This window comes from Glossina fuscipes, unplaced genomic scaffold (genome assembly GCF_014805625.2).
Source record: "Glossina fuscipes isolate IAEA_lab_2018 unplaced genomic scaffold, Yale_Gfus_2 2, whole genome shotgun sequence".
NCBI classification, from domain to species: Eukaryota; Metazoa; Arthropoda; class Insecta; order Diptera; family Glossinidae; genus Glossina; species Glossina fuscipes.
The window spans coordinates 17,818,740-17,834,583 of NW_023998416.1; the positions used below are offsets into that span (position 1 = coordinate 17,818,740).

General features: G+C 33.5%; 1 protein-coding gene across 3 annotated transcripts in view; it reads left to right on the forward strand.

Moving 5' to 3' along the window:
- LOC119633258 (tyrosine-protein kinase Btk29A) overlaps positions 1-15,844 on the forward strand; it is a 186,521-nt gene that overhangs the window by 123,009 nt on the left and 47,668 nt on the right. Inside the window, exon 1 of one of the 3 annotated variants that reach the window (XM_038026709.1) lies at positions 5,878-6,088. The exons of the other annotated variants lie outside the window; for them this stretch is intronic. Within the exon in view, the coding sequence (XP_037882637.1) occupies positions 5,956-6,088 (133 nt within the window). The 5' untranslated portion in view covers positions 5,878-5,955. Of the gene's footprint in view, positions 1-5,877; positions 6,089-15,844 lie in introns of those variants that run through there. 3 annotated transcript variants of the gene reach the window in all.

Below are 15,844 nucleotides of genomic sequence, written 5' to 3' on the forward strand. Positions count from 1 at the left end.
AAATAAAGAAAGTCGCGTGTTGCAATTTTTCAAAACGCTTCCCTTTCAAAATTCATATTGTTTTTGTTTTGCTGGTGGTGTTGTTCTGCCGTGGTATTGCTTGCTTGCGGTCGCTCGGTCATTGGTAGCTAGCATGCATTATGTTAGTGTGTTAATCATGTTTTATGACTTTTTAACTGTTATTTGCTATATTTGCTTTAAGCGATTATCGTTCATAATGGTAAGTAGTCATGTACTCATCATATCTTCGATATTTATGTTGTGTGGTAAACTATGTATGATGTTGTTCCTCTTAGCTCGCAGATCAGATCACATGAATGATTGTTGCGTTCACGTCCATTGTACCGTTTCTTTTGCGTAACGTTTTTCTCTTTGTTTTGTTCCTTTTAAATTGTACATTGTTGCTTTTGCGTTAAGCATATATAAAAAATGAATTTTATTTTTTTAAATTCGTTTTACTTCACTTGTGCTATGAGTTACTTTTGAGCGTTTAACCGTCAAGACGTCAATTGCTTACGCTTTTAATGTGTAATTTTTTAAAGGAAATATCAGCTCAACATTTTGCCTTTAATATAGCTTTTCCTGATTTTCCTAAAAATAACACCAAGATGCACAAGAAATTAATTAACATTTATCGGTAGACGTTGATAGCCGATCTAACATTAAATAGTCTTAAGTTAAGCAAAGGAGTGACTACAAAATTTGTTATCCACCACAGATTGCAAAGATCTTTAGGCCGTCATGTATACATTAGGTGCCATTTACACACAGCGAACATAACATTTAGTGCAATTTACGTAGCGCTTATGTCAAACTAAGATGATTAGTTTTTTGAAACACGAGCACGGGCCAACACCTTTAACATCAATATAAAGTGGGACGTCTACTAACTTGAAGTATTATTGCTTGCAATTACAAGATAATCAAGCGTTAAGTGGGTATCCACAAATAGGGTACATCTTCCTTTTTTCCACCCCTCATATTTTTTCCTTCAGCTCTTCTGACATTTTGATACAGAGGATACGTTAAAATATTACGTATTGCTTTTCCTTAACGCGAACATATCTGCTTGGAGTGCGAAAGTATGATCAGTTTATATCCTAACCGATTGTTATTTTATTGGATCGGTTTATCGTTTTCGTTATCGAGCAGAGTCGCCAGCGATTCTCCATTTTCCTTGCTATCGAGCAATCATTAACGAGAATTAGGTTAATGGTACTCAGTAGCGTATGAGCACTTTCAAGAGTAGGGTTGATGAGAATCGATAGCGTTTGACTATTGTGATGATACTCGGTACTCGATAGGGTAAGAGTTTTTGTTCGATATCGGATGTAAAATGAGTCATATGAGTTTCATATTCAAAGGGATGCGCACGTTTACTTAATCCCAGGAATTCCAAAATGGTTGCGAAAGTACCACAAGCAGATGATTATTTTCGATGCTTACCAGCTGTTGGTGCCATAAAATATGAAAAGGAATAATGAATATGAGAAACTTTTTGGGAACAACAAAAAGTGGAAATGCGGAATTGCCAGAAACTACTTGACAAGTATTCTGGAAATGCGATATTCAGTGCCTACAGTACAGGGCACTACAAGGAGAGGCGAATTTAACATGGACATTGTAGACACCAAAGAAGAACGCCATTTAATGAACCGAAGATATCTTTGTTTGTTTATTTACCTACCTATCTTACGATTCTTTGCATTATTTTGTTGTATGTGCAGCGACGATATCACACCAACTTGATACAGAAACCATCGATCGAGTACCGTCTATTCAAAAGGCGAACGTATCGTTTTTGTGTTTCGTATCGTACGATAGCTCGAAAATGAAAACTGTATGTGAACAGTACCAGCCGATAAGCAAAGTCCAATAAAGACTGGAGAAAAAAAGCGGAGCAAAGATCTTTTATTGAGGTTAGGGTAGGTGAGATTTGGTTAGGGGTAACAGTGTAACTGCTATGTTTGGCTTAGGAAATCCATAATTCTGAAGGAATTGATTGGTGACGACTGTCCCATCGTAGCTGCGTAATTTTTCGCAAATTTTCCATCACAGTCCGGCATTGTTTGAGTACAAGGCAAGTTGCTTTTCCAGTTGGTGCCAGACGTTATTAAAGCCTTTTTTTTGATACCCTACATCGCTGGTACTGCAAGGTACCTAGAAAGGCTTGTGATAGACCTGCCCTTTACTATCGATGTAAGCCTGCCTGTCCGTCTTGTTTTCTTGCGTTCAATCTACGGGTCGTATTTTAATGAAATCTGGCACGCGTACGTGCTTTGGCCAAAGGACGAATGAAATTGAAAATGATTCGGATGGGAGCACTTTTTCGACCACTTTCCACACAATAACTTATTTTTGAAAGTCGCATTAAGCGAAGTATTTTAGGAGGGTACTTAATAGTGGGCTCTTACGCACTGCAATGTTTTCACTTGTTTATTACGAAGTAAAGGAATAAATACATGCATTGTAAGTTCCATTCCCGAATCACGTGCCATTTGCTGCTCAACAAGTAAATGCGGACTGACCATTTCTTTTTTAGTAGCGCCGGTATACCATTCGCTATGACCTTCAATTAATGTGGTGATAAGTTGAAATTTCGGGAAAAATTACAATAAATATAACGCCACACTTTCCAAAGATTAATGGAAAGCCATTATTGTTAGTGGAAGGGATTCAATCGTAATTTGTTCGCCTAATAATAACATTCTTTCATTCGCTTGTTTAGTCTTCTTTTTAATCAATTTTTTTAGATGTTTTAGTAGAAAAATAAAACAAAACAAGACAAAACAAGAATTCGTTTTCCATGAAGAAGAAAAACAAATTTGTTTTAATAGTTGCAGGAAGTATTTAAAAGAGAAAAATAGAGCATACTTTATGAGATTCTAAAAACGGGGCTTTTTATGTTGAAAAGAGAAATAGCCTGTTATTGAAAAAATCGTAAAGAAAAAATGAAAACAAAATGCGAAACCATAAAAATATGCCCGTTAAGTAAATAACTCATTTCAGTATTTCATCATGTTTTACTTTATGGACCACAACAAACATTACGGCGTAGAACATAACATGTGCGCTTTTATAATGAAAATATTTTTGTAATAAAAATGAATGTTTCTAAACAACGACAACATTAATAAACATGTGTAGAGTTTTTAATTATTAATAAAAACTCTTCTTTTTTTTTTTTTTTTTACGAAACAGGGAAGAAAAACATTCGTTCAAATAATGAGAGGAGGAAGAAATTTCGTTATTAAACATTAACGTCATTTAAAAACAAGCAAAAAAAATTTAAATTTTTGCAATTAAATATAATAAAAAGTGACAGACAAGTTCCGCTTATTAGAATATTTATTAAATCAAAACAACAATAAAATAGCATAAAAAATCGTTAGTAAAACCAGTAGAATTCTAATGATTTTGATATTTTTATTACTTCTACAAATTAAAGAAAGAAAAAAAAAAATAATAATAATAATAATGAAGCCAGAAGTAGACGTTATCCTGTTGCGTCAAAGGGAGGGAGTTTATGAAAAAATAAAATACATTAAAAAAAATTTTAAACGAATCGCAATTACCGACAGACCATCTTAGGTAATTACATAAAAAGATGTAGAAAATCGTGTTAATAGTGGACTTAACATTCGGCCATCTTCAGTTGCATTTATGTGTTAGATCTTTTATTTATGGGTAGATCACGACTATCTATATATTTATTAATCCGTGATCGATCATAAACTAAAAATATTTTTTCAAGGTTTAGCTTACTCTCTCCATCTCTCTCACTCTCTCTCTCCCTCTCTCTCTCTCTCTCTCTCTCTCTCTCTCTCTCTCTCTCTCTATCTCTTCCTCTCCTTGTAGTTTTGTTTAGTTCAGGGCTGGAAAAAATAGACAGCGGAAATGCCAAGAGACATTGTTCCTTCGGGGTAAAATTTTACATTACTTAAATAAGTTTTTCAAAAAAAAAATACAAAGTTAATAAAACCTATTCTTCAGTTTGCCGGTTTCTCTTATATAAAACTCTATGCGGAAGAATTGTCTTCTTCTTTTATAAGATTTCATAATTTTGATTTAAAAGTATTCTGAACGAATTAAAGAACTTGTGAATTTTTTTCCAATCATGATCGTTGCTCTACGATAAAGGAAACTCCCATTAGTTCAGGTTAGTATGTATAAAAAATCTGAATGATATATATTTTTAAATTTTCGGTAAGCTCCGTAGTGTTTCCCTATTACAAATTTCAGTCAGGCCTCAATTCGGCGACATTCCCAATTCGCAAAACAAAGGAAATTCAGGGAAACTACGTTGACATATTGATAGGTAATGGTGGATTCAAATACTGACGATTCGGAAAGATAAATGTTGATCTACTCTGGTCCGGGTCTACTCTAGGTAAGTGGGGAATACATTAGGGTCGGCTCAGACGATGATGGCTAAGGATGGATTTGAATAGAGCATGTTCTGATAGGGTCTGTTCGATTATGGATAACGGTAGGTTCTAATAGGCAACGTTAAATTTTAACAGATTCTATCCGATTCTGCTAGCTAACGGTGAGTTTCAATATGATCGATTCGAATAACTAACGAGATCCCGATAAGAAACGGCGGACTGTACTAAGATCCGAAATTCCGAAAGGCAATGGTGAACTCTAACCGGGCTTATTCTGACAAGAAGCAACGGTTTCTGATAACAATCACTGGGGTCTATTCTACTAACTAATACTGGATTTTAATAGGATCTATTGTGATAGGTAAAAATGGATTCCAAAAGAGCAGTTGCCAATATAATCGATTTCATTAGGTGCCGATGGATTCTAATAGGGTCAAAGCCTGCACCTGATCCGATTTCAAAATGTAATAAATGCTTTTACTATGGACGCGTCCTAGCTTGTAGTGCCTACTCCGCTTAACTTGAACTTGAGTGCATCTGTCCCTAGGTCTGCCGTTAATAGTTTATCCATTGTTGATAAAAAATGTAAAATTACAGCTTGCTACATATACTCCTTCCATTCCAGGCGAATACGAATATGAAATATGGAATACATTCCTATATGGAAGGCATCGTTTTATTGCTTTTGGACAGCAAGACCATCGAGTTACTTTCCGAACGAGCAAATCTAACACAATTATAGTTTGTGTCATTGATCGGTTGCTTCATCTGCTAGGAGAGAAATATCCCATTTTTCCTCCGTTGCCTTATATATTCGCTAATGACAAAATGTTGTTTTGTTTTTTGTTTTTTTCTCTTATTAAACAACTTAATAACAACAGCAATAAATAACTTCAACGCGTGCATAATTTTCAATTAAAAACAACGCTGATGTAAATTGATTTTATCTTTGAAGAAGCACTGTCGCGATGATGCTAAAACGTTGTTGATGTTGTTGAGGATGCTGTTAAACAAATATGTATTTAAAAAATAGTTTTGTTGTTTATTTTTTATAAGGAAATTGAGAAATTTATTTAATGTCACATTAATAATGACAAGCAAAATGTGGACGGACATATGCAAAGACAAATGGAATAACGTAGAAAAACAAAAAATATAAACATATATGCAGCTCGTCGCAAATATGTGAATGTTAATAATTGTCAGCATGTCTAACTATAACGACAACAACAATAATTCTAAGTAATTATAAACCAATTAAAAAATCTTGTTAACATTTTTAGGTTATAATCAATAAAGACTTTGTAAAAATGGTTTGCAAAACGTTCTGAAGATTTCCACAAACTATTTCGCTCAACTTCTATTCATTTTCTTTTTCTTTTTATAGGTTGTAAATTAAAAAATAAAAAATTCTTTTGCTAAAAGTTTCCCTTAAATGCGTTTTTTGTAAATTTCAAAAACAAAAAAAAAAAAAAAAAAAAAACTTTTTTTTTCTTTTTATTGCATTTTGCAAATAGACACAAAAGTAAAATTTTGTGTTTTTTTCGTAATTGAAAATAAAAAGCCAATGATTCCGTGTGTTAGCCTTGCGGAAACCAGTGTGCTGGGCAACATGAAGGAACGCGTTAAAGAAATGAAAGTATTCGGCTGTAGGCTGAACTTTTGGAATAGTATCGGCCAAAGTTTAACAAGCTCCAAAGGTATGTAAACAATTTTTTTAATAAAAAAAAAAAATAAATAAAAAAAAAAAAAAATACAATTGACAACTAAAACGTGTTCAACACATTTTCGTAAAAGAAGCAATTTCAACTTCCCGGCTCTCTGTAAACTTCTTTATATGCTTTTCATATTTACTTTTAGATCTTTTCGAGAATTTCAAAAAAAGATGGTACGAAAGTTAGGCATTTTCGTAAATCTAATGGCAGTTAGTTACTTATCGCAAATATATCTTCGAATGCTTCAGCTTCGTCACGCCCTCTGTTGAAGTATGGAGTTATGACACACTTTTCATTCTCCATTGTAGCATGTAGAAGCACACATCAAAGAGTCGATCAAGAACACATACTTTCGATTATTATTATGGGACCTTGCGGCGGCTTTACTAAGTTCCCTAATCCTCTTTACGCAAATGTCAGGTGATATTGTAGAAAAGGTGAAATTTGTAGGAAATGAAGCAATGTTGATTGACAACTTAGACAAGCTATTTTATTCATCATAGTACGCACCATAATGGCCGACATAATTTTGCCATTTAAGCGGTAGGTTATTCAGGCCGGCGTCCCAAGCCAATAAGTTCATGGAAGGTCAGTTTTACAGCATTGTCGGAGCAAAGCTGTTTCCCTAAGTTGTTCAGATTGCAAAAGAAATAATAACCAGTGCGCGCTAGGCCTGGCCAGTATGGGGGATCTGCAAGCCTTGCAAGCTCGCCATATATACTAGAATGTATACAACGTATATCATAGAATATATACGGAACGTATATACATATAAGCATGTGTATACATAAATTTAATATATACTTATGTATATCATGTATACTTTGAGATAGAACAGATTCAATAGCGATCTTTTGTTCGTCATTTTGGACCTTTGATTCTGGAGGACCGCGTGGCTCATTCGCGACGCCGTTAAATCTTCTACACTACCCTACAGTTATTCATATAACGACTGTTCAAAATAAAGCGTTATAAGTGTTCCGATCTGAACCATTTTTAATAGTCTTCGTCCTTGGGTCGGTGTAACAAATTTCATCAAAATTTCTCCAAAAATTGCGACCTGTAGGATGAGCGCAAAAAACAAGACAAACAGTCAGACAGACAAAGTTAATTCAGAGCAAAAGTTGATTCTGAATCGATTGTTTTAATAAAATATGGGTCTATCTCTGAGTATTCCTCTGAATATTGCATACGTTCGGAGGAACGTGATATGCCCTTGCATCACAAGTGGCGACATGATATATTGACATCTTTAAACAAGCGAGGTGTGTAATTTTCTGGAAAAAAAGGCAGAATGGTAAAATATTAAGTCCGTGTCCCAAGTAATAAATTGTTAAAGTTGGAAATACTGTTAACTGTAAATTTAAAAAATCACAGTCAATGATTTACAATGCTTAAGAGATACGTATCCAAATTATTGCCTTACCATGTAAGAGAACCTTCTATAAGTTCAGTGCAAGCATAGCCTTGAAGTGGCACGCAGATCATAAACCAGAAAGATTGATGCAATGCTTATCAATTTTTTTAATTAATTCGTATTTTAACTCGTTTTTTCTTTCTTTTTTTTTTTTTTTTTGTTATTATCACTTGCTTTGTAAAGACTTGTTTTCATTTTCAATTCAATATTTCTTGAGAAGTAATTTTCTTGTTATGACCGTTAACACCTTCTTGACGTTAAACCATTTCAATAATGATTTAACACACATTTGAGCATTTGATGTGTAGATGTGTGGTACGCATACCTAAATGTTCTTTATCATGCTGGTGCTCAGCACTTTTCAAAGTAATCTTATACTTGTCATCTATACTTAAGTTCATTAACCATAGAATGTAAATACCTTTAACCATAGCTTGTGAAAAAAGAAAAAAAATTAGTAAAATGATATTAAAATCTATATGTCATGCTGTGTGCTTAGATAAAAATGCCATCACCTTTGATCCATTCGTATATATCAATGACAATTTGTAATTACTTGTCAAAATGATTGTACAACATTTACCTCTTAATACTAATTAGTTATTATTAAATTTGATTTGTGTAAATGCATTTATATGAAAGGAAACCTATACATATACGATGAAAACTAGTTAAGCTGCAAGTGGGAGTTTGAGGGCCAAACGTTAATTGGTCATTCAAGAAAAACTTGAATATTTTGTGCAGTCTATACAAATTTAGTATAAATGAATATAACTTTTCACATATTCAAAAACACCCTTAAGTACCGTAAGCTTAAAACATCGTATTATTACAAATCAATAAATTATATGTAGCGATGTTTCATTCGAATCGTGTCTCGAAATTGTACAACTGCAGGTGACGGAATAAACTGCGATTCCCGCAATCTGTGGTGACATATCGAATCGTTTCAAAGAAAACTCTTACTTTTTTTTATAACAATGGAAGCTGTAAGTGTACAACGTAGCCTCTGCAAACAACCAAGTTTAGGATTTTAATTCGCCGGCGGATTTCCAGCGTGCGAGGCTGATATGAACTTGAGAACTTATCCTTTTCTTTATATTTGTCTGTACGATATAATACCTAAGGCTGCCTAGGAGGGGCGCTAGCCTCTGACCTCGTTTCCGTTGACCTTCAAGCAGTTTTGCACCTATTTGTTTGATTTTGATCTAATTATATATCTCCTAAGCTCTTGACCTTATTATCATGCATATGTCAAACTTATTCACATGCATAAAATACAAAGGAAGGGTTTTTATTTTGGCATACTATTGTAGTAACTGTTACAAATAACAAAAATCAAGACTACGAGGCGTAAAGGAAATAACTTACCCTATAGGTATGAGACAAAAGCGAACTGGAAAGCATCTTTGTTTGTTGTGAAAGCAAACATATAATCAATCAAAGTAAAGATTCAACTTTTTATTGTACCTTTTACCATTGCCACCTTCAATCATCCTCAATCATTAGTAACTAATATAACTAACCCTTAAAAAGGACTACATCTACACGTCAGTAGTTCACCACAAATTTCGTAAAGTGTGTACTGCATTTTTGTGCCCCGTTTCATTACATTTGACTGACTTAAAACTGGAATGCCAGCGATATCGACGCACTGTTGATAAAAAGATAGCAAAAAGTATAGCTTATCTATCAGTATCTTAAAGATCAGAAGAGGTGAAAAAAAAAAAACCGGGCAGCGTTATTTATACGGATGAATAGCCGAGTAGGTACGAATCGCGTTTCAAATGCCAAGTGCGGTAGGGTTTTTGTGAGCCTTAGTTATAGGGAGTGCCGAGTCGGTAAAGGCATAACACTTACCGGTTAGACGCATTAGACATTCCCTAGACTGTGATCGTCATCTCCTTAACTTCTTCTCTTTCCTCCTTTCCTCCTTCCCTGAGTGATTGGTCATGGTGAAAAAAACTACATACTATAGCTACATACTATTAGAAATTGTTAAAAAATTTGCGAAACGCGGATTAATTAAACTTTCGTAACATGAATCGTTGAGTAAATTTAGTTTTATTATCGAAACTTGCTCTACCACAGAGCCTTATTTGCAAAGATATTCTGAATCTCTCTGCCGGACACTGATCAATTTTTTGTTTTTAATTTTTTCTGCAGTTTTGCACGCACACAAGCATATTATGAGAGGTGTAACTTCGTTTTAGTTGATACAGGGCACTGTAGTAGCGAATAAATGAAAAAATCATCTCACGGAAACCTATGAATCATTTTCATCTCTATGCACCACAAATGATTTGGTCGACGAAAAATTAACTTGGCTTGTTATTGCTGCCTTTCAGTAAAGTTTGTTTGATTTATTTTTTGCTTCTATTATGAAAACATTGCAATTACAAAATAGACAAGTTCATATAATATAATACGTGCGCAGTATGCTCTTGCAATCAGAATGGTCCGTCGCTTTGAAAATATGAATTGATTGCCTTCAAGTCGAAAAGTCAACGTATTGAAATATGATTTGGGGAAGACTTGAATTTCAAATGCGGCTACTGATGATATAGATTAATGGTGCACTTCGTTTGAGATGGCAAGGTGTCTGCGGCGTAGAACAAAATCTGTCATAATTCAGGAGACAAATAACTAATGCTGTCCTATGACAGATAATTGTTCTGTTAAACGACATTGTAAGCGCACTTATAAAGTGTATGCTTTAGTTTTATTTAGTTTTTTTTTTTTTTTAATTATGTACAGTTTTTTATTAAGTGCTTGAAAAAGTGAAGTGTGCCGTATTTTGAATGAGTTTACATTTATTATTTTAGTTTTCCGTTTTGCTTTAACTTATACTTGAGGGAATGCGTGCGACACGCTAGTTTTAGTTTTTTGTTGTTTTTGTTTTTGTTTTCTTTTAATGCTTGTAATGCATTAGCAATATTTTTAATTTAATTATAAAGTGTTAAAAAGCGCACACTTATTATTTAAAATTTTTGTTTTTTTTTTTTTTCCCCCCCCCCCACCCCGTTTATTTCGTTTCGCAAATTATCAAGTTTGTGTAGAAAAGTAATTGTTAAATGTTTCTTTTTCAACAAATCATGATTTATGAAATTGATTGTTTTTTAAAAAAAAAAAACATTCATAAATGTTAGATTACATTTAAAAAGATATTATTTTAAATTTACTTAATAATAAGTAAAGATTTTTTGTAAAAATTTCTATATTAGTTTTCCGCACAAAATACATTTGTTTCGTTCATAAATCACTTACTTCAATTTGCCTATTACGAAATTTACTCCTCGCTGGTTAATGCCAATCTATCTGACATTAGTGCACAATGATTCACACGCCTAAGCCAAGGTAATTAGCTTCAATTGCAAGGAAACCTACCAGCTGGCAACTATTCCTGCACGGCAGCAGCACTACGATTTTTTTATTTCTTAGCGTCTTTTAAAAACAATTGTTTTTTTTCGCGTAATATTCAAATGTACGCTTAACTACTTCGAATACTAATCTTAAATGACCTTTTCTTCCAAAGTGCAAAAGGATCCACTTTAAAAGATATCAAAGCTTGGCAAGCCGTTTCTAAAGCCGCTTGCCCCTGTTTCGTTTATTGCTCAGTTTATTCGTATATTAGGGATCTCAACTCTACTACGCTTTACAACTCAATACTCAGGACAATCGTATTTAGTTTCTTTTTAATATCAGCCACAACTGGTCTTAATTGTCGATGGTTTGCGACATAAGGCGTTGCTGACTAAAAATACTATCACAAATATTGTAAAAATTCCGTATTTGATGAAGATTTCAAAAATGGCCGGTTTGGTTAAGTGGTAATTTCCCAAATGTTGGGAAAGTAATGAAAATAAATAAAGACGTTTGACTCTGTCGAGCAGCCTTCGCCACAAAACAAAACTACAGCAAATTATGCAGGCAGCCCTTGAAGTGTAAAAAACAGTATAGTGAAAAAAAAAGTCGTAAAAAACAAGTAAAAACACTATAGTGAGCTTAATGCAATTCATATACTGATTTTGGAAAATAAGGCACTATATGGAAAGTGGTCGAAAAAATGGTCTATCCCTAGTCGAAAAGTATAAAGTGATTCTGGCTCGATCGGTATTATGAAATGTGGGTCTACCTCACGTCCTTCTGAGTGTTGCTTAGTTCCGCACAAACCTAACATGTCCTTGCATCACAAGTGAGCTACGGTATAACAATATCGAAGAAAGTCATTAACCATATATGTAAGTTTTAAAAAAAAAAAGTTTGTATTTTTGTGAGACGTTAAAAAATGTCAAAAGCGGACGCATCTTGAAAAAAATGTATCTACAGCTGCGCAGAGGTATGTAAGAGACTTCTAGGCGATTGGTGAGCACATGAACGTTATATGAAGTTACATTTTCGACAAAAAAAAAAAAAAATATTGTAACGATATTGTAAAAAAGTCGAAGGAGACGGAATTATGCCATTTGGAATTTTGAGAAATCGTCTTTCGAAAGAGATCCGTATATTGCTACATGCGTTATGTTATGTTCAGAATACCATTTAAGGCAATAAAAAATCGCTTTTCTACAAAATTTTCAGTGATGTGCTGCCATAGAAAAACAATTCCTGAGAGGGAATAAATACGGAACCCGTGTGCGTACGTCTTCATCTTAAAGATTTTTCCTTATTTTACTTTCCTTTTTTTTCTTTTTTAAGGCATTTTATGCATTTAAGCCATTTAGCATTGCCTGCATCGAATATTCCTCGTTTATTACAAATATGTTTTATGATTTGTTTTGGCAAACATTATTTACTTTTTTACTATTGTTCGTTCCTAAATGACAAATAAATAATGGAACAATTTTACTTAAGATATTTTAATGAGAAGTGGTGTTGTAATTAATAAAAATCATGGTTCGGGGGCAGCATAGCAAGCATGCCTCTTATCTTATGAGTTGTGAAGTAAAGGAAAAACGGGTATCTGTGTCTTTGCTATCTAATTCGAGATGAAGAGAAGAACTGGTACAAGTCAATTAAGCCAATACTTATGGAGACGTTAAAGGCTACCCAAAGGTACGAGTCAGTCTGAACCGCTACTTGTAACTTAGGCTTAATAGATTGTGTGCGTTGTCGCTATTGCTGCATCAAAGTCCTCATACTTTGAAAATATTTAATTTAACATTTGTACTCACATTTAACCTCACGTTATTACTGTTTGTAAGTACCCCCGACGTCCCTACCCACTTTCCGAATTCAATATTCGCGGCAAGACAAAACTAGATCGCTTATTAATGGACATTTAAGATATGAGTTGAAAAAAAATATTCCACAATTTTGTCTTAAATCATTACTCATTGGTAGCAAAACAAGGAAATGCTCACGTAACCAGCAAAAAATATATATAATATATATTAAATATATTTATATTTATATTATAAAAATAAATCTTTTTCCAATTAAAGAGTTGTTTTGTCTTTTTATGCTGAATATTTGAAAAAATCTTCATTAAAATGTTATTTTTTTCCACCTTCGCTTAAAATATATACTTGGTTGGCATTTATGTTTTTAGGAAAAACAAAGAAATAAACTCCCACTCACATTATGTGACACTCATTTTATGTCATCTCATCACGACTCGCTTTAAAAAGCATGTAGAAGGAAAAAAGTTCTTGTGCGAGTGTGTGTGCAGAATATTATAGAAACCACTCCGTAAACAATTCTTACAGTTAAGTGGTAGGAGCGATAAAAATTTTGCTCATCAGGTTTGAAAGTAGAAAAACTCCATTAGTTTTGTGCTGTTATAGAGAAGACGATAACGTGAAGAATTTTCTTTTTTTGCATTTTTTTTGTTTTGTTTTTTGTTTTTTTGTTTTTTTTTTCGTCTTTTTACTTCATTTATCGTTTAAAGATAATGAAGTAGAAAAGAAGTTAATTAAGTGTAAAATAAAAATTTGTTTTTCAACACTAATGCCTACATAAAGCTATGATGTCGATCAGGAAGCAAATTTTCACAGAGGAAGATGCATTGATTCATTGTATCATATAACGAAGTAAATTTTTGCTAAAAATAATGATTTACAGCCACGGTTCTCTCAGAATATAAAATTAATTCTATTATTGACGAATTCAAAGCAAACATTTATTTATTATTCGAAGGAAAAAGATTCAGCTCAGTAAGCTAAATGTGTACACTTCTTATGTCAAGCTCATCAGGAGATGTTGAAGTGCAACTAAGCTGCCAATGAAAAACACAAACATATACCTCCGGCCTGGATTGTATTAATGTCGATTTGCGTTTCCATTAAACATTAGAGCATTAGTTCGATACGGAGGCAATGAAGTGTTTTAGAAAACCTTCATGCTGGACACGATTTACATATAAGCTTGAATTTCTTCTCTTCACTTACAGTTGTGAGAATAGAAATGAATCGGATTTATAAAGTATTAAGAGATCGATTAAATCTAATCAGACAACCATGGGCCCCGTTTGATCTTTGAACTTAAATTTTTCGATTATTTTCAATTTCATAATTAACCTTAAAAAATATGTTTCTGAAAATTTGGATCTAGTTATGATGTAAAAGTTAACCATTTTTACAAAATCTGTGTTATTGTAAAACGATGCGACTCACAATCATACAGTCCGAGCAGAATTCCGCATCTTGCATAGGAAGGACGCGATTGGGAACAAGAGGAACTGCACATACTATTTAGAAAAAGCGAACGTGGTGTCACATTTGATCATTTCTTTACCAGATATGAACTGAGGCAAAGTTTATGCAGAGCTTGCGTCAACAAACAAATTTTTTCTTACATTTTCAAAGGATTTTTTTAATATAATTCGGAACTAAAAAATTTATGGCCTGTGAGTAATATTTTATTTTTATATGTTTGTAGCTTGTTTGGATAAATAAATGTATTTAAGCTGTTTAACGAAAATATTTGAATAATTCCTATGAGCCCCCGTAAGTGATTGAAGCGTCAGCTCATGATATGTTTCCTTACAAAAATACATGGTCGAATTAGGATTAAGCATATCTTCAGAAGGAATCAATGAAGCGCATAGACATATGTTTAGGAATCAACCTCCTTTTAGCGCTTATTCTCTCGTTTTTGGAATTAGTTCAAAAACCTTGACAGTCCATTTATAGCCGAATAGCTTATCGGGCTCAACTCTCAATGCGACTGACCATACTTTAATTACGATTGCTATGTGATTATAACTATAACGATTACTTGGTCATTTGCAGAGGCTTTGGCTGTAGTCTGAGAAGAGAGTAGTTGTTTCAATGTTTCCCGATTTTAAATTTTTTTTAAAATTTGGATTATTTTGCATTTTCGAAACCCGGCGGAGTCATCATTTAAACCGAATACCCACGCTAAATCGTAGTATCGTACCCAAAGCGGTAAACCTTATAAATGGATACGCCGAAATCCAATGTATATATATATATGTCTTATTTATGATTAATTATAACAATTACCGATGAACTATTGAGAAATAGTATTAAAACGTGATTTCGTGCATTCGTGCGTTGTAGTGTACATATATACGATCTTTAATTGCATCTTGTCTTTGTTGTGTCTTACAATGGTACTTATGTGTACTTATATATATTCTCGTATGAATAGCATTTCATTGTAATCTAAAGCAAACATTAACATATATACGATAAAATATTTATATAAATACTCGAAATCATATTTTTATACTATTTGTCAACAGTTTGTCGGCAATTGTTTTAATTAATTTAATAAAAATCAAAAAGTGTAGAGATGCTGTGAAACTACAATGTATATTGTGCTAATATTAGTGTTTGACTAAATAGATTCTGTCGTAATGAATAAAGCAGATAGAAAGCAAATAAGATTCGGATGGAGCTGATTCTCGTCTACCTACCACCATTAAGATCCTTAGCACCTCATGTTTTTATTTACGCTATATACCCACCTTTTAGTTCACCACAATATGACGCCGCCGATATTTAATTTGAAACTAAAAAATTTAGCTTTTCGCATTTTATTCTCCAAGCGCTTTTAATTGATACCCATGTTGATGGTATTGTTAGGAAAAAATGAATCCATCCGCTTGTAGGGTCCACAATTATTATTTCAGAATTAAAGCATTTTTAGGCAGATAATAGATCTTCACTTGAAGAATACACAAAACCGCGCCTTCCTCTTGCCCATAGGTTACAAGAGTTGTCAAGGATACATTATTCTAGCTTTGTGGCACTCAGTGCAGTCTCCAGGCATCCGATTATTCCTTGTACAGATCGATGCAGCATGGCTCGGCCGGGAAGCGAATTCGAAATGCTGAGGAAGCGCGAAAATGAGTTGAA